The sequence below is a fragment of the Anomaloglossus baeobatrachus genome, chromosome 11, assembly GCF_048569485.1.
Source record: "Anomaloglossus baeobatrachus isolate aAnoBae1 chromosome 11, aAnoBae1.hap1, whole genome shotgun sequence".
NCBI lineage: Eukaryota > Metazoa > Chordata > Amphibia > Anura > Aromobatidae > Anomaloglossus > Anomaloglossus baeobatrachus.
The window spans coordinates 36,316,800-36,335,551 of record NC_134363.1 but is presented as its reverse complement, the minus strand read 5'-3'; the positions used below and the strand labels follow the sequence as shown (position 1 = coordinate 36,335,551).

General features: G+C 44.8%; 1 protein-coding gene across 1 annotated transcript in view; it reads left to right on the top strand.

The window, feature by feature from the left end:
* LOC142255782 (cell adhesion molecule CEACAM5-like) overlaps positions 1-18,752 on the top strand; it is a 65,243-nt gene that overhangs the window by 23,515 nt on the left and 22,976 nt on the right. The window contains exons 8-9 of the mRNA XM_075327228.1: positions 1,417-1,710; positions 18,183-18,428. Coding sequence (XP_075183343.1) covers positions 1,417-1,710; positions 18,183-18,428 — 540 coding nt within the window. The remainder of the gene's footprint in view (positions 1-1,416; positions 1,711-18,182; positions 18,429-18,752) is intronic.

Sequence of the window (18,752 nt, the reverse complement as noted above, 5' to 3'; positions counted from 1 at the left end):
GGTGTCTGCGGTTGCCCTGACCAGTAACACATCCCACCTGTTACTGTGGCCGGGGAGGGATTCGGTGTCTTTAAGGTGCTCATCTAATGGTACAGATGTCACTTACTCCTGGAGTCTGGATGGAGCAGCGTTACCGCAGGACCCCCGATACCAGCCCACCCGAAATAACTCCGTGCTCATTATCAGCTCGATCTCCGCTCAAGATCATGGGTATTTCATGTGTACGGCCAGAAACTGGATAAACAGTGAGAACAGCAGCAGAGTGAACCTCAACCTGGCCTGTGAGTATTGCAAATAATAAGGATACAGAAAAATTAGTATAACTCATTATTTCATCCCCAATATGACCATCGAGTCAAATTAAAACTTATTATCTTCCTGCAGCCACCACTAGAGGGAGCTCAGGAGCTTACTGCATACTGAACCCAATAATAAGCTCAGATTTAAATGAAAACTTAATATCTGCTCATGGCCACCACTAGAGGGAGCTCAGGAGCTTACTGCATACTGAAACCAATAATATGCTCAGACTTTAAGGAAAACTTATTATTTGCCTGCAGCCACCACTAGAGGGACAGAAAAATTAGTATAACTCATCATTTCATCCCGAACATGACCATCGAGTCAAAATAAAACTTATTATCTGCCTCTGGCCACCACTAGAGGGAGCTCAGGAGCTTACTGCATACTGTACCCAATATGTAAAAAGCTCCTCAGCTCCCCCTGGTGGTCGCTGCAGGTAGTGTAGGGCTATGCTGGGAATTTGAAGCATTGTATAATACAAAATGGGAGTATCTAAGTGATAACATTATATAATAATATATAATAATAGTCTTAATAATACTAGAAAATATTTCTAATGATGAAACATTTATTTATGTCCTAAATATTGTTCTTTTAGAAGAGAGTAATGAAAAAAAATGCAAAAACTTTTTTAAACATTCAATTTTTTTAACACTCTAGATTTACTTGCATTATTCTAATTTCTTAAAAAAAAATATAAATAAATATATATATGTATTTTTTTTTCTAGCACTGAGCTCGAAATTTCCACTATGGTCATAGAGTCAAACGATAAGACATCACCTGCCTGCTGCCACCACTAGGGGGAGCTCAAGAGCATACTGCATACAGAGCCCAATAGTACCATATCAGAGTATGTAGTGAGATCCTCAGCTCCCCCTAGTGGTGGCTGGAGGTAGTATATGCCTTTTCTGGGATTGTGGAGCATTGAATAATACAAATCAAGCTCTGACTGATAAATTGACTGATATTATGATAAGAGATCTATTACTGAGTGTTAAAAGTTGGATATTTGCTTCAAGTCTTCAAGTCAACTGATCATACTCTGACTTTTACCTAAATATTTTATTTGACGGAGAGTTTAGTAACAGGTGGTTGTGTTCTGGTTCCCAGCTCCTGTCTCGGCAGTGACGTTGACCAGTAACACATCGGTGGTGCTCTGGGCAGGACAGGACTCGGTGTCTCTCTATTGCTCGGCTCAGGGATCAGCCATCACCTTCTCCTGGAGACTGAATGGAGAACCAGTGTCCCCGAACCCTCCATATTCCATTACTCAGGGGGATTCTCCTCCAAGCTCCACTCTCACCATCAGCCCGGTCTCCAGACATGATGCTGGACCGTTCACTTGTACGGCATCCAACGTGGCAAATAGTGAGACCAGCAATGCCCTGAACTTATCATTGGGATGTAAGTATTTTGTGGATTTACACTTTTTGGGCTAAGGTTTATCTCGTAAATTAGTCTTGGAACAGACCCGAGATGTGCCGACATATGATGAAGAATCCATATACAACAATATTACGTCATAATACATAGAATATTGTGTGTGTTGGTAATCCGGACATCTTTCTGTTTTTTTGCATTTAGCTTCCCTAAATACCCCGTCTCTCACTATAATGTCTGATCGAATTATTGATGGCACGGATGTGACCCTCCAGTGTGATGCCGGGGGTCAGAATGTGACTTCTTACACTTTCTACCGGGATGGTCAGAAGATCATCTGCTCTGATCGTGTGATCTGCCGGGGATCATTCCTGGACTTCACCCCGATATCTGAGAGTGACAGCGGTTCCTACACCTGCACCATCCAGAACCCTGTCAGCACCAACACCAGCAACCCCCGGAGTCTGACTGTATCCGGTGAGCATTGTCTTCAACTTAGACCCTAGTTGCCAATTGTCTAGGAACATCCGTGAGGCCGTATGATGATCTCCATATGAATATAAATCCAGTATTTTCTATTCCCAGTACCGGTGTCTGCAGTTGCCCTGACCAGTAACACATCCCACCTGTTACTGTGGCCGGGGAGGGATTCGGTGGCTTTAAGGTGCTCATCTAATGGTTCAGATGTCACTTACTCCTGGAGTCTGGATGGAGCAGCGTTACCGCAGGACCCCCGATACCAGACCACCCGAAATAACTCCGTGCTCATTATCAGCCCGATCTCCGCTAAGGATCACGGATATTTCATGTGTACGGCGAGAAACCGGATAAACAGTGAGAACAGCAGCAGAGTGAACCTCAACCTGGCCTGTGAGTATATAAATAATAAGGATAAAGAAAAATTAGAATAACTCATTATCTCATCCCCAATATGACCAATGAGTCAAATTTACACTTATTATCTTCCTGCAGCCACCACTAGAGGGAGATCAGGAGCATATGGTATACTGAACCCAATAATAAGCTCAGCGATAAATGCAAACTTATTATCTGCCCATGGCCACCACTAGAGGGAGCTCAGGAGAATATTGTATACTGAACCCAATAACAAGCTCAGAGTTAAATGAAAATTTATTATCTGCCCATGGCCACCACTAGAGGGAGCTCAGGAGCATATTGTATACTGAACCCAATAATAAGCTCAGAGTTAAATGAAAACTTATCATCTGCCCATGGTCACCACTAGAGGGAGCTCAGGAGTATATTGCATACTGAACCCAATAATAAGCTCAGAGTTAAATGAAAACTTATTATCTGCTCATGGCCACCACTAGAGGGAGCTCAGGAGCATATTGTATACTGAACCCAATAATAAGCTCAGAGTTAAATGAAAACTTATTATCTGCTCATGGCCACCACTAGAGGGAGCTCAGGAGTATATTGCATACTGAACCCAATAATAAGCTTAGAGATAAATGCAAACTTATTATCTGCCCATGGTCACCACCAGGGGGAGCTCAGGAGCTTACTGCATACTGAACCCAATAATAAGCTCAGAGTTAAATGAAAACTTATTATCTGCTCATGGCCACCACTAGAGGGAGCTCAGGAGTATATTGCATACTGAACCCAATAATAAGCTTAGAGATAAATGCAAACTTATTATCTGCTCATGGCCACCACTAGAGGGAGCTCAGGAGCTTACTGCATACTGAACCCAATAATAGAGGAAAAAGCTCCTCAGCTCCCCCTGGTGGCTGCTGCAGGTAGTGTAGAGCTATGCAAGGAATTTGCAGCATTGTATAATACAAAACGGGCTCCAACTGATATAAAGACACTTGGATGGACTGATATTATGACTATTCACCTCTTGTCTGACATCTTTCTCTTTCCTATTACTCTCAGTGCACACAGGTCTGGCCGCCCCTACCCGGTCGGTGAATGGCACTTACGGAGGATCTGTGTATTTTCATGTATTTGTCGACCTCCCTGATGAATATCGCATACAGTGGGTCTTAGGGGAGACCGGAAATGTCACGGTAATTGCGGAAGTCAATCCCGGTCATGCTCCCGAGTACCATCCCCGGTACAGGGGCCGATGTCAGATATTTCAGAACGAGACGTTGAGGCTGGACAACCTGACGGACGCGGAAGAAGGGCATTATAGGCTCTACGTGTTTAGTACAAATACATTCATCACGGAAATTATTGCCTACGATCTCAAGCTCTACTGTAAGTAATGGCTTCTAGTATTCTTGCGCCGTAAAATATAAAATGGCGGCACCCGACCAGTGATCATTAAGTCAAATCAGCCTTTTAGACCTTTTTTATGCTTTTGGTGGCAAATTTTCTTTAATTAGAGATGTTACAATGTGACCTAAAAAGTTTGTATTAGATTAAAAATAGATTCAAATGAGCTGCAATACCAGATATGGCCTGTAGGGTAGGGTGGCGCTGTTTCAGGTTGGAAAAAAAATAACCTTTTTTATTACTTAAATACATATACTTTTAGCTAAAGATAATTTTTGGATACTTTTTTTTAATGTTTTCCTTCTATAACAGAAATCTCAAACACGCGGCCCGCAGGCCGCATGCGGCGCCTCAGACTGCTTCTTGAAGCCTGCAGGCACGTGGCTCCCTTGATGATCATGGCCGGTGCAGGGGCCACAGCCATCACTGCTTTATTTCAGATGAATGTTTTACTAGCGCTGCACAGAGTCAAGCTCTCTCTGCAGTATTCAATTGGCAGCCACTGGCCAATCAGTGGCAAGCAGCTGATGCATATGAGGTCACCTGCTTGCTTCTGATTGGACGGTGGCTGCCAATGGAATACTGCAGAGAGAGCTTGACTCTGTGCGGTGACAAAGCGTTCATCTGAATTTCAGATGAAGCACTGACAGTGGCTGCAATCGTCAAGGGGGGCTCGTGCCTGCGGCCCACAAGAAGCAGGAGGGAGGATGCCAAGGGAACAGAGAACAGGTGAGAAGAATGTTTTGGTGTTTGTGTAGAATGGCAAAATAGGGGACCAGGGTAGGACATTGTTAGTGTGTGTATGTGTGTGTGTGTGTGTGTGTGTGTGTGTGTGTGTGTCACAATAGGAGACCATGATGGGACATTGCTAAAAGAAGAGGATCAGTAGAGGGAACATTACTACAAAAAGAGGATCTGCATGGGCACATTAGTAAAAGGGGACATTACTACAGGATGGGCACATTCGTAAAAGTGGACAAGGATGGGCCCATTACTACAGGATGGTGACAAAGGTTGGGCACATTAGTAAAAGGGGATAAGGAGGGAGCACATTACTACAGGATGGGGCACATTACTACGGTATGGGATCAAGGAGGGGGCACATTACTACAGGATGTGGACAAGGATGTGGCACATTGGTTAAAGGGGACAAGACTGGGACATGTTACTACAGGATGAGTACATCACTACAGGATGGGGACAAGGATGGGGCACATTAGTAAAAGGGAACAAGGTTGGGCACATTACTGCAGGAGGGGGTACATTACTACAGAATGGGCATGTTACTACAAGATGGGGACAAGAATGGGGCACATTTGTAAAAGGGGAAAAGGATGGGCACATTACTACCGGATGAGGACAAGGATGGATACATTACTACAGGATGGGGACAAGGATGGGCACATTACTACAGAATAGGGACAAGGATGGGCATATTACTACAGAAAGGGGACAAGTATGGGCACATTTCTACAGAAAGGGGACAAAGATGGTGCACATACTACAGGATGGGCTCATTACTACAGGATGGGGACAAGGATGGGGCTAATTTGTAAAAGGGGCAAGCATGGGCACATTACTACAGGATAGGGACAGGGATGGGCACATTACTATAGGATGGGGACAGGGATGGGCACATTACTACAGGATAGGGACAAAAATGGGGACATTACTACAGGATGGGGCCAGGGATGGTCACATTACTACAGGATAGGGACAAGGATGGGCACATTACTACAGAATAGGGACAAGTATGGGCACATTACTACAGAAAGGGGACAAGTATGGGCACATTACTACAGAAAGGGGACAAAGATGGTGCACATACTACAGGATGGGCTCATTACTACAGGATGGGGACAAGGATGGGGCTAATTTGTAAAAGGGGCAAGCATGGGCACATTACTACAGGATAGGGACAGGGATGGGCACATTACTATAGGATGGGGACAGGGATGGGCACATTACTACAGGATAAGGACAAGGATGGGCACATTACTACAGGATGGGGCCAGGGATGGTCACATTACTACAGGATAGGGACAAGGATGAGCACATTACTACAGGATAGGGACAAGGATGGGCACATTACTACAGGATGGGGCCAGGGATGGTCACATTACTACAGGATAGGGACAAGGATGAGCACATTACTACAGGATGGGGCCAGGGATGGGCACATTACTACAGGTTGGGATCAAGGATGGGGCACAATTGTAAAAGGGGAAAGGATGCGTACATAACTACAGGATGGGCACATTGCTACAGGATGGAGACAAGGATGGGGCACATTACTTCAAGAAGGGGAACAGGATGAGGGACATTACTAAAAGATGTTGGCCAAAATTACTATATGGTGCTAACTGTAAAATTTATATTACTTACAAAAACTGGATAAAATGTAAACAAAAAAAATAAAGAGCACGAAAAAATTTTTACCATCAAAAAAGGTGTTTTTTTTTTATTTATATATATATATATCCAATCAATGCGGCCCCGCAATTTTTTTTCTTCTATGCGTGGCCCATACACCCTGCCAAGTTTGTGACCCCTGTTCTATAGCCTTGGTGATTGTATGGTTTACAACTTGTTGCAGAATGAGCTATCTAAGAATCCATCAGCGAGCTTTCTCTGGTTCTTCTCGTCCTTCTTTTGATTTGATTTATGACTGCAACGTTCTCATGCAACGTCCATGAAATACTGATCTCAATGTACAGACTGGACGTGAGTCTCCTGACCCAAGCTCCGCAGGTAAGTATATATGGGGTTGTTGAGGTCAGGAGACCCGTAGCCAGTCTCTCCATGTTCAGATAGTATTTCAAGGATGTCCTCATGAGCCCTTACGTTCATGTGGCCATAAATCAGCCAAAAAGAAATAGAAAAAGGAAGCTAAATGTAATCATTTTTTCAAAGAAAAACAAAAGTAATAATTTCTCCCTTCAGAAAATATTCACTGATGGATTCTCAGTTAACTCATTCTCTAGCAAGCAATAGATGATGAATCACAAAGGCTAACAGTATAACATTTTTAATTAAATCAAATTGAGAAAACTATTTATATTAAATAATCTGTTTTTCTAATATTATTTTTTTGTATTTAGCTTTCCTATCTGCCCCATCTCTCAGAACAATCTCTAAGCGTATTGTTGCTGGCACCAATGTGACCCTCCAGTGTGATGCCGGGGGTCAGAATGTGACGTCTTACACTTTCTACCGGGACGGTCAGGAGATTATCTGCTCTGATCGTGTGATCTGCCGGGGATCATTCCTGGACTTCACCCCGATATCTGAGAATGACAGCGGATCCTACACCTGCACCATCCAGAACCCTGTCAGCTCCAACACCAGCGACCCCCGGAGTCTGAATGTATCAGGTAAGAACGGTCTACAACTTAACCCAAACTTGCAAAGCAGGTTTTTACTATGTAATCTGAGAGCAGCATGCTGTAGGGGCTGAAATCCTGATTACAGCCATGTGTCGCTTATTAGGCTTTTGTTAGTGTTTCATTAAAATCAGTGTTTTATCAGCAGGAGATTATCACTACAGGACTAGGTGTCTTCTGCTATCTAGTCTTTCTGCTCTGTGTAACCCCGCCCCCACCACTGATTGGCAGCATTTTGTCTAACTGCCAATCAGTGTTGTGGGCGGGGTTAGCAGAGAAAGCTAATCAATTAAATCCCATTACGCAGCCCAGCAAGTCAGAATCTCAGCCCCTACCTCCTGCTGCTCTCGGATTACACAGCAAAAACCTGCTGACATTACTTTTAAAGGCAATGTGTGGTCAAGTCCGAATATTCTAATTCAATTTAAGAAGTAAATTAATTTAAAGAGGGGAATGTTATTCCTAGCATTGAAAGTCATCACCAATCTATGTTAAATGGATAAGTTTCTGATTTGGAGGGGTACGACTGCTGGAGCACTTACCGATACTGAGAACTGGGCTCCAAAACATTTAGATTTATACCCTCCATAACCCTCTATATGCTCTGTCTAATATTGACCTGGTACTGCACGCTGAACCCAATAATAAGCTCAGAGTCAAATGATAACTTATTATCTGCCTGCAGCCACCACTAGAAGGAGCTCAGGAGCATATTGCACACTGAACCCAATAATAAGCTCAGAGTTAAACGATAACTCATTATCTGCCTGCGGTCACCACTAGAGGGAGCTCAGGAGTATATTGCACACTGAACCCAATAATAAGCTCAGAGTTAATGGAAAACTTATTATCTGCCTGCGGCCTCCACTAGACGGAGCTCAGGATCATATTGCACACTGAAGCCAATAATAACCTCAAAGTTAAAGGAAACTTATTATCTGCCTGCGGCTACCACTAGAGGGAGCTCAGGAGTATATTGCATACTGAACCCAATAAAAAGGTCAGAGTTAAAGGAAAACGTATTATCTGCCTGCGGCCTCCACTAGAGGGAGCTCAGGAGTATATTGCATACTGAACCCAATAAAAAGGTCAGAGTTAAAGGAAAACTTATTATCTGCCTATGGTCACCACTAGAGGGAGCTCAGGAGCTTACTGCATACTGGACAGTAACAGAGTAAGCAAAAAGCTCCTCAGCTCCCCCTGGTGGCTGCTGCAGGTAGTGTAGGGCTATGCCAGGAATTTGGAGCATTGTATAATACAAAACAGGTTCCAACTGATATAAAGACACATGGATGGACTGATATAATGATTATTCACCTCTTGTCTGATGTCTTTCTCTTTCCTATTACTCTCAGTGCACACAGGTCTGGCCGCCCCTACCCGGTTGGTGAATGGCACTTATGGAGGATCTGTGTATTTTCATGTATTTGTCGACCTCCCTGATGAATATCGCATACAGTGGGTCTTAGGAGAGACCGGAAATGTCACAGTGATTGCTGAAGTCAGTCCTGGTCGTGCTCCCGAGTACCATCCCCGGTACAGGGGCCGAAGTCAGATATTTCAGAACGAGACGTTGAGGTTGGACAACCTGACGGACGCGGATGAAGGGCATTATAGGCTCTATGTGTTTAGTAAAGATACATTCATTACGGAAATCATCGCTTACAATCTCAAACTCTACTGTAAGTAATGGCTTCTAGTATATTTACACCATATAATATAAAATAGTGGCACCCGACCAGTGATGACTGAGTCAAATCAGCCTTTCGGGCCTATGGGTTTTAATTAGAGAAGTGGCTGCACAAACCTCTCGCTGACCTTCTATTATTCCTGCTTGGTGTATTTGGTGGCTTATGTATCTCCTCTGTTTGGTTCTCATCCCTTTCCCTTTAGGTCCCTGCTGAGTTCCTCATCTTTTCAGCTGTTAATCTTCAGCACTTCCCTTTGTGTCTTTATATACCCTCATAGTCTCTTAACAAGTCTTCAGTCAGCTGGAGAAACCTTGTTGTTGTAGTTCCTCTCCCCGAGTCATCTGGAGAGCAGTTATTTGTTTGTTATCCCTGTGTCTTCTTCAGAGCATAGTGGGGTTGACTAAGTGCTCATCCCTTCCGCTCCCTAGTTAGGACCTATTTCAGGGTCAGACAGAGCCAGGTATCCTGCTCAGCGCATAGGTCCAGAACCTATGGTGAGAGACTCCAGGGGCTAGTGGTAAGTTCCTATGTCTTCTTTGGTCTTTAGTAGAGTTGACGAAGAGCTCATCCCACCCGTTCCCTATCTAGGATCCAGCTCTAGGGTCAGTAAAGGTCAGGTATCCTGCTCAGCGCATAGGTGCAGAACCTATGGTGAGGGACTCCAGGGGCCAGTGGTAAGTTCCTATGTCTTCTTTAGTCTTTAGTAGAGTTGACGAAGAGCTCATCCCACCCATTCCCTATCTAGGATCCAGCTCTAGGGTCAGTAAAGGTCAGGTATCCTGCTCAGCGCACAGGTGCAGAACCTATGGTGAGGGACTCCAGGGGCCAGTGGTAAGTTCCTATGTCTTCTTTAGTCTTTAGTAGAGTTGACGAAGAGCTCATCCCACCCATTCCCTATCTAGGATCCAGCTCTAGGGTCAGTAAAGGTCAGGTATCCTGCTCAGCGCATAGGTGCAGAACCTATGGTGAGAGACTCCAGGGGCTAGTGGTAAGTTCCTATGTCTTCTTTGGTCTTTAGTAGAGTTCACGAAGAGCTCATCCCACCCATTCCCTATCTAGGATCCAGCTCTAGGGTCAGTAAAGGTAAGGTATCCTGCTCAGCGCATAGGTGCAGAACCTATGGTAAGGGACTCCAGGGGCCAGTGGTAAGTTCCTATGTCTTCTTTGGTCTTTAGTAGAGTTGACGAAGAGCTCATCCCACCCGTTCCCTATCTAGGATCCAGCTCTAGGGTCAGTAAAGGTCAGGTATCCTGCTCAGCGCACAGGTGCAGAACCTATGGTGAGGGACTCCAGGGGCCAGTGAGTGGTAAGTTCCTATGTCTTCTTTAGTCTTTAGTAGAGTTGACGAAGAGCTCATCCCACCCATTCCCTATCTAGGATCCAGCTCTAGGGTCAGTAAAGGTCAGGTATCCTGCTCAGCGCATAGGTGCAGAACCTATGGTAAGGGACTCCAGGGGCCAGTGGTAAGTTCCTATGTCTTCTTTAGTCTTTAGTAGAGTTGACGAAGAGCTCATCCCACCCGTTCCCTATCTAGGATCCAGCTCTAGGGTCAGTAAAGGTAAGGTATCCTGCTCAGCGCACAGGTGCAGAACCTATGGTGAGGGACTCCAGGGGCCAGTGGTAAGTTCCTATGTCTTCTTTAGTCTTTAGTAGAGTTGACGAAGAGCTCATCCCACCCGTTCCCTATCTAGGATCCAGCTCTAGGGTCAGTAAAGGTAAGGTATCCTGCTCAGCGCACAGGTGCAGAACCTATGGTGAGGGACTCCAGGGGCCAGTGGTAAGTTCCTATGTCTTCTTTAGTCTTTAGTAGAGTTGACGAAGAGCTCATCCCACCCGTTCCCTATCTAGGATCCAGCTCTAGGGTCAGTAAAGGTCAGGTATCCTGCTCAGCGCATAGGTGCAGAACCTATGGTGAGGGACTCCAGGGGCCAGTGGTAAGTTCCTATGTCTTCTTTAGTCTTTAGTAGAGTTGACGAAGAGCTCATCCCACCCGTTCCCTATCTAGGACCCAGCTCTAGGGTCAGTAAAGGTCAGGTATCCTGCTCGGCGCACAGGTGCAGAACCTATGGTGAGGGACTCCAGGGGCCAGTGGTAAGTTCCTATGTCTTCTTTAGTCTTTAGTAGAGTTGACGAAGAGCTCATCCCACCCGTTCCCTATCTAGGACCCAGCTCTAGGGTCAGTAAAGGTCAGGTATCCTGCTCGGCGCATAGGTGTGGAACCTATCTAGGGTGGTGAAGGAAGCCAGGGGCCAGCGGTAAGTTTGGTCGGGGGTCACAATCTCCCCCTTCCCTTTCGCCGTTTGGTCAGTCCTTTCCCCGTACCTAGAGTGACACCCGAACTCCGCAGTCTCATAGGTGGCATATATGTGGATGTTGAGGCGAGGAGACCTGTGGCCGGTCTGCACATCGCTCTCCATGGTCAGACACTATTTCAGGGACGTCCTCATGAGCTTTTATGTTCATTTGGCCATAAATCAGCTAAAATTATATGTAAAAAGAAAGATAAAAGTAAAAATATTTCAAAAGAATCTCTGCCATCAGAACATATTCACTGAAGGATTCTCAGTTAACTCGTTCTGTAGCCACTAATAGACGGTGCATCACAAAGGCTAAAAAGGTAAACAGTATAACATTTTCAATGATGTCCAATTAAGAAAACTTATATGATCTGTTTTTAGAATATTATATTTTTGTTTTTCTTTAGCTTTCCTATCTGCCCCATCTCTCAGAACAACCTCTGGACGTATTGTTGCTGGCACCAATGTGACCCTCCAGTGTGATGCCGGGGGTCAGACCGTGACTTCTTACACTTTCTACCGGGACGGTCAAGAGATTATCTGCTCTGATCGTGTGATCTGCTGGGGATCATTCCTGGACTTCACCCCGATATCTGAGAGTGACAGCGGATCCTACACCTGCACCATCCAGAACCCTGTCAGCGCCAACACCAGCGACCCCCGGAGTCTGATTGTAGCCGGTGAGAACATTGTAAACTCTCCAGCGACATTTATGAAGCTCCTGGAAGACTTGGATAATCTACCAGTGCACATTAACTCCTCCATAGAGATTAAAGGGAATCTGTCAGCAGGTTTTTACTATGTAATCTGAGATCAGTAGGGGCTGAGACACTGATTACAGCCATGTGTCACTTCTTAGGCTGTGTGTTTCTGTTTCAATAAATTCAGTGTTTTATCAGCAGGAGATTATCACTTCAGGACTAGGTGTTTCATGCTATCTAGTCCTGCTTCTTGGTGTAACCCCGCCCCCACCACTGATTGGCGGCATTCTGTCTAACTGCCAATCAGTGTTGTGGGCGGGGTTAGCACCGAAATCTAATCAATTAAATCACAGTACACAGCCCAGCAAGTCAGGATCTCAGCCCCTACATCCTGCTGCTCTCAGATTACATAGCAAAAACCTGCTGACATTACTTTTAAAGGGAATCTGTGGTCAAGTCCAAATATTCTAGCTCAATTTAAGAAGTAAATTATTTTAAAAAGGGGAATTTTATTACTAGCATTGAAAGTCATCACCAATCTATGTTAAAAGGGAACTGGAGCACTTACCGATCCTGACAACTGGGCTCCAAAATAATTAGATTTATACCCTCCATAACGCTCTAAATGCCCTGTCTAATATTGTCCTGGTCCTGCACATTGAGCCCAATAATAAGCTCAGAGTAAAAGGAAAACTTATAATCTGCCCATGGCCACCACTAGAGGGAGCTCAGGAACATATTGCATACTGAACCCAATATTATACTCAGAGTTAAAGGAAAACTAATTATCTGCCTACCATCACCACTAGAGGGAGCTCAGGAACATATTGCATACTGAACCCAATAATAAGCTCAAAGTTAAAGGAAACTTATTATTTGCCTGCGGCCTCCACTAGAGGGAGCTCAGGAGCATATTTCACACTGAACCCAATAATAAGCTCAGTGTTAAAGGAAAACTTATTATCTGCCCATGGCCACCACTAGAGGGAGCTCAGGAGCATATTGCATACTGTACCAAATAATAAGTTCAGAGTTTAAGGAAAACATATTATCTGCCTGCGGCCACCACTAGAGGGAGCTCAGGATCATATTGCATACTGATCCCAATACTAAGCTCAGAGTTAAAGGAAACTTATTATCTTTCTGTGGCCACCACTAGAGGGAGCTCAGGATCATATTGTATACTGAACCCAATAATAAGCTCAAAGTTAAATGAAAACTTATTATCTTTCTGTGGCCACCACTAGAGGGAGCTCAGGATCATATTGCATACTGATCCCAATACTAAGCTCAGAGTTAAAGGAAACTTATTATCTTCCTGCGGCCACCACTAGAGGGAGTTCAAGAGCATATAGCATACTGATCCCAATACTAAGCTCACAGGTAATAGAAAACTTATTATATGCCTGCGGCCACCACTGGAGAGAGCTCAGGATCATGTTGGATACTGAACCCAATAATAAGCTCAGAGTTAATGGAAAACTTATTATCTTTCTGTGGCCACCACTAGAGGGAGCTCAGGATCATATTGTATACTGAACCCAATAATAAGCTCAAAGTTAAATGAAAACTTATTATCTTTCTGTGGCCACCACTAGAGGGAGCTCAGGAGCATATTGTATACTGAACCCAATAATAAGCTCAAAGTTAAAGGAAAACTTATTATCTTTCTGTGGCCATCACTAGAGGGAGCTCAGGAGCATATTGCATACTAAATCCAATAATAAGCTCAAAGTTAAATGAAAACTTATTATCTGCCTGCGGCCACCACTAGAGGGAGCTCAGGAGCTTACTGCATACTGAACAGTAACAGAGTAAGTAAAAAGCTCCTCAGCACCCTCTGGTGGTGGCTGCAGGTAGTGTAGGCCTATGGCGGGAATTCGGAGCATTGTAAAAACGGCTCCCACTGATATAAAGACACATGGTTGGACTGATATTACGATTATTCACTTTTGCCTAGAGTCTTTCTCTTTTCTATTACTCTCAGTGCACACAGGTCTGGCCACCCCTACCCGGTCGATGAATGGCACTTACGGAGGATCTGTGTATTTTTACGTATTTGCCGACCTCCCTGATGAATATCGCATACAGTGGGTCTTAGGAGAGACCGGAAATGTCACCGTGATTGCGGAAGTTAAACCTGGTCGTGCTCCCGAGTACCATCCTCTGTACAGGGGCCGATCTCAGATATTTCAGAACGAGACGTTGAGGCTGGACAACCTGACGGACGCGGATGAAGGGCATTATAGTCTCTATGTGTTTAGTGAAGATAAATTCATCACGGAAATCATTGCCTACAATCTCAAACTCTTCTGTAAGTAATGGCTTCAAGAGTTAATCTCTGCTGGTCTGCTTGTTAGTCTCCTTTAATCACATGTTGTGTGGGACCCAGTTACATTCACTCCCCTCCTATATATTCTGGCTGGACTATTCCATTAATGCCAGCTATAGCATCTCTTTACTGGTCTGGTGAGGTGTTGTGATCCAGACTTACTGGTGGTTGTTGTGCTTTATTGCTGTGAGCAGTTGTGCTGTTAACCCTTGTTTTCCTTTTGTTTCTGCCTTCCTGCTCTTACTTTTCTCATTAGATTGTTACTGTTTGACCCTGTGAGTTTGCAGTGTGAGTTTTGTTTTTTCCCTATCTGTCTTTGTCTGTTTTGCCATCAGACTCCTGCCCCTTCCTTCCCTGGGGGAAAGACAGTTTAGCGTTGCTCAGGAGAATAGTGAGGCAAAAGACTCTGGCATCTCCACCATTAGGAGTAATCCAGAGGTCAGGGATAGCCTAGGATCCTCTGTCCCTTGCTATCCTACAGTCACATCATTCATGACATGTGCAGACTGGAAGTTTATCTCCTGCCCAGAACTCAGCAGCATATATGAGGTTGTTAAGTTTGGGTAGGGTATCTGGAAGAGATGGACGATCTACCAGTAGATATTGAATCCTCCTGATCTTGGGGAATTAACCATTTATATTTGATTTTCATGACTCCAGGATCCTATTTAAAGATAAACATCAGTAGCGTATTTGCCCTCTACCTATATAAGGATTAAAGAGAATCTGTGAGCAGGTTTTTGATATGTAATGTGAGACCAATATAATATAGGGGAAGAGACCCTGATTCCAGCGATGTATCACTTACTGCGCTGCGTGTTGCTTTTTCAATAAAATGGGTGTTTTATCATCAGGAGATTATCACTACAGGACTAGGTGGCTCATGCCTTCTAGTCTTACTGATATATGTAACCCCGCCCTCACCACTGATTGGCAGCATTCTGTCTATGCACAGTCAGTCTAACTGCCAATCAGTGATGTATCAATAAGGGCTGCATGTTCCCTTTTCAATAAAAAGAGTGGTTTATCAGCAGGAGATTATCACTACAGGACTAGGTGGCTCGTGCCTTATAGTCCTGCTGATATATGTATCCCCACCCTCACCACTGATTGTGCATGGACAGAATGCTGTCAGTCTAACTGACAATCAGTGATGTATCACTTTCTGGGCTGTGTGTTGCTGTTTCAATAAAATCAGTGTTTTATCATCAGGAGATTATCACTACAGAACTAGATGGCTCGTACCTTGTAGTCATGTTGATATATGTAACCCCACCCTCACCACTGATTGACAGCATTCTGGCCATGCAGTCTAACGGCCAATGAGTGATATATGACTTACTGGGCTGCGTGTTGCTTTTTCAATAAAATGAGTGTTTTATCATCAGGAGATTATCACTACAGGACTAGATGGCTCATGCCTTGTAGTCCTGCTGATATATGTAACCCCGCCCTCACAACTGATTGGCAGTTTTCTCCCTCTGCATAGTGTGCATAGAAACCTGCCAATCAGTGATGTGGGCGGAGTTCTACACAGCTCAGTATTTAGTGCTCTGCTAGGTAGACAGCAGGGAAGACTATGATTGTATCAAAATGACAGCAAGCAGCCCAGTAAGTGACACATTGCTGGAATCAGAGTCTCAGCCCTTACATCATCCTGCTCTCAGATTCCATAGCAAAACATCTAGCGACGGATTACCTTCAATAGGAATGTGTAGTCAAGTCGGAATATTCTTGATTGGGTGCGATCCGACTGCTGGCCACTTCCTGAAAAATTATTTACATTTATACCCTCCATGATCCTCTACATGTTCTGCCCAATATTGATCTGATATTTTCTATTGTCAGTGCCGGTGTCTGCGGTCGCCCTGACCAGTAACACATCCCACCTGTTACTGTGGACGGGGAGGGATTCGGTGGCTTTAAGGTGCTCATCTAATGGTACAGATGTCACTTACTCCTGGAGTCTGGATGGAGCAGCGTTACCGCAGGACCCCCGATACCAGCCCACCCGAAATAACTCCGTGCTCATCATAAGCCCAATCTCCGCTAAGGATCATGGATATTTCATGTGTACGGCCAGAAACTGGGTAAACAGTGAGAACAGCAGCAGAGTGAACCTCAACCTGGCCTGTGAGTATATAACTGATATATATATATATATATATATATATATATATATATATATCTTTAATACTAGTATAAATAGTAACAATACAACTAACAAGTAGGACTAAGTAATAGGACTTAGTTCAGCCCCTTCACCACCAAGCGTTTTTCCATTTTTCGATTTTTCCTCCCCTTCTTCCAAGAGCCATAACCTTTTTATTTTTCCATTAATATAGCCATACAAGGACTTGATTTTTTGCGGGACGAGTTGTACTTTTGAATGACACCATTCATTTGACCATACTCTGTACAAAATTCCAAAATTGTTTTGGGTTTTTTTTATTTACCATACTCACTATATGGTAAAATTGACCTGATATTATGATTCCCCAGGTCGGCACGAGTACGGAGATACCAAATATGTATAGTTTTTTCATTTTATTAATGTCGTGCAACAAAATTCAAAAATTAAGAAACTCCGATCTCGGTTTTGTCCTTTGACTTTGTCTTGTCTTACCCCCTCGGTATTGACGTGACATCCCGGTATAGACTTTGGCTGATCGATTATTCCTGCACTTGTGTTGGCGACCTCTAGTGGACCTCTGTCTTACTGCACTCAGGAGTTTTTCCTCTACCTGAGTCCCAGCGCCCCCTAGTGGTAGCTTTAAACGTCAGTTGCATTTAACACCTCACAATTTCTAACAATATTTTGCAGCTACTGACGTGCCCACGGGGTCTTGGGGGTTACTCGTCACCGGGCCGGTGTAGGAGAGGGATGTCACAGTGGCCTGGCCCGATTCCGTGACCCCGTTGGTGTCATTAAATGGGGCATGATGATGGGGATTGTAGTTATTCATGCCACCACCTGTGGTGTGCGGCTAAAATAGGAGCCGCCGCTGTGGAAGGTTTCCTCTGGGCAGATGGTAGCGCAGCTCGGTTGGTACAGCTCTCCACAGGCAGAGCTTAGGCCCCAGGGATGATGGGGGTGGTAGTCGATGGCGCCAGTGCGCGAGGGCACCGGCGCAGGTAGAGATGGGACGACACGGAGGTTGCAGTCAATGTTCTTTACTCACTGAGATGCCACCACCTTTGGAGTGCAGAGCTTCACCGTGATGGGTTACAGCCGATCCCGGATAGTTCGGAGGTTAAGGCCGGTGTTCCTTCCGTGTGTCCTTTCTATTGGTGTTCCCTCCACCCCAGTTCCTGGTCAGTGGAACTGGTCATGGGTGCCTGCTTAACTCTCCGTGGACCCTGGGATTCCCCTTCCTCCTGAGAACCAGAGCCAAGCCTTCAGCTCCAAACCCCGGGTCCCTTGCTGTTCTTTGTCTGCTTCCCAAGTCTGCTGTTGCCTGGTCGATAGTCCAGGCTCAAGCCTTTTCTGTGTGATGTTGCTCCTTCCTCCCCTGACAGTGCCCCAACTCCCGAATTGCTGAACTAGTTGGCAGGAGGTCCCATACCTCCTGATGGCCACCCCCAGCACCTACCCTAGCCCATTTCCGGTGGGAAGGGAGCTAACTGTGTGTTGTATGAATTGTGGTGTACACCGGTGAATGACCCCATCTTACCCGGGAAGAATACTGCACCTCGGTTAAGGTGCAGTACCCTGTGGTGCCACACTAAAATATTGCATAAATTCGGCACAATGTGAACAAGGGATACGCCGCATCATTGCGGTACTGAGTCTTACATTTTTGTAAATCACTTCCATTAGTTGACCCTTTGTCATCCAACAGGGCATCCAGAAGGAAACGTCCTGTGCCTGGCGACGACAGCTAACAATGATGGATATGTGCTGCTGGGTTGTTCATGGCCAAAGGGGAACCCTCCTGCTAATGTGACCATGGAGGTCAATAACACCCTAAGCACAGCATGGACCACTGTAACAAGAAATATATCCAAGGATCATATTCTTAAAGGATCAAACCTCACCTGCTTTGGAGATCAACTGGGGAAAACATCTTCATGCACCGTAGTTTTGGGTGAGCTTTAACAAATCTTCAATTTGATTATGTATGAACTTTCTCCCAAAATGGAAATGTACAAAGAGTGCAAACTGGTTCCCTATATTCTGCAGATTGCGTGGGTGTCTGAAAAACCCAATAAATTGGCTTAATTGGCAGGATCTCTACCGATGTCCATAGATCGGTCTCCTAAATAGAGGCTTGTGTTTATCGGGGTCACTTTCATGGAGCCCAATGAATGCGGTTATTTGGGGCATGACCTGTGCATATGAGTTGGATGCGATGTTCAGCTCTGCACACACCTGCTGGCAACCTGAGGCTTCTAGATTGTTCAGCCAGAGC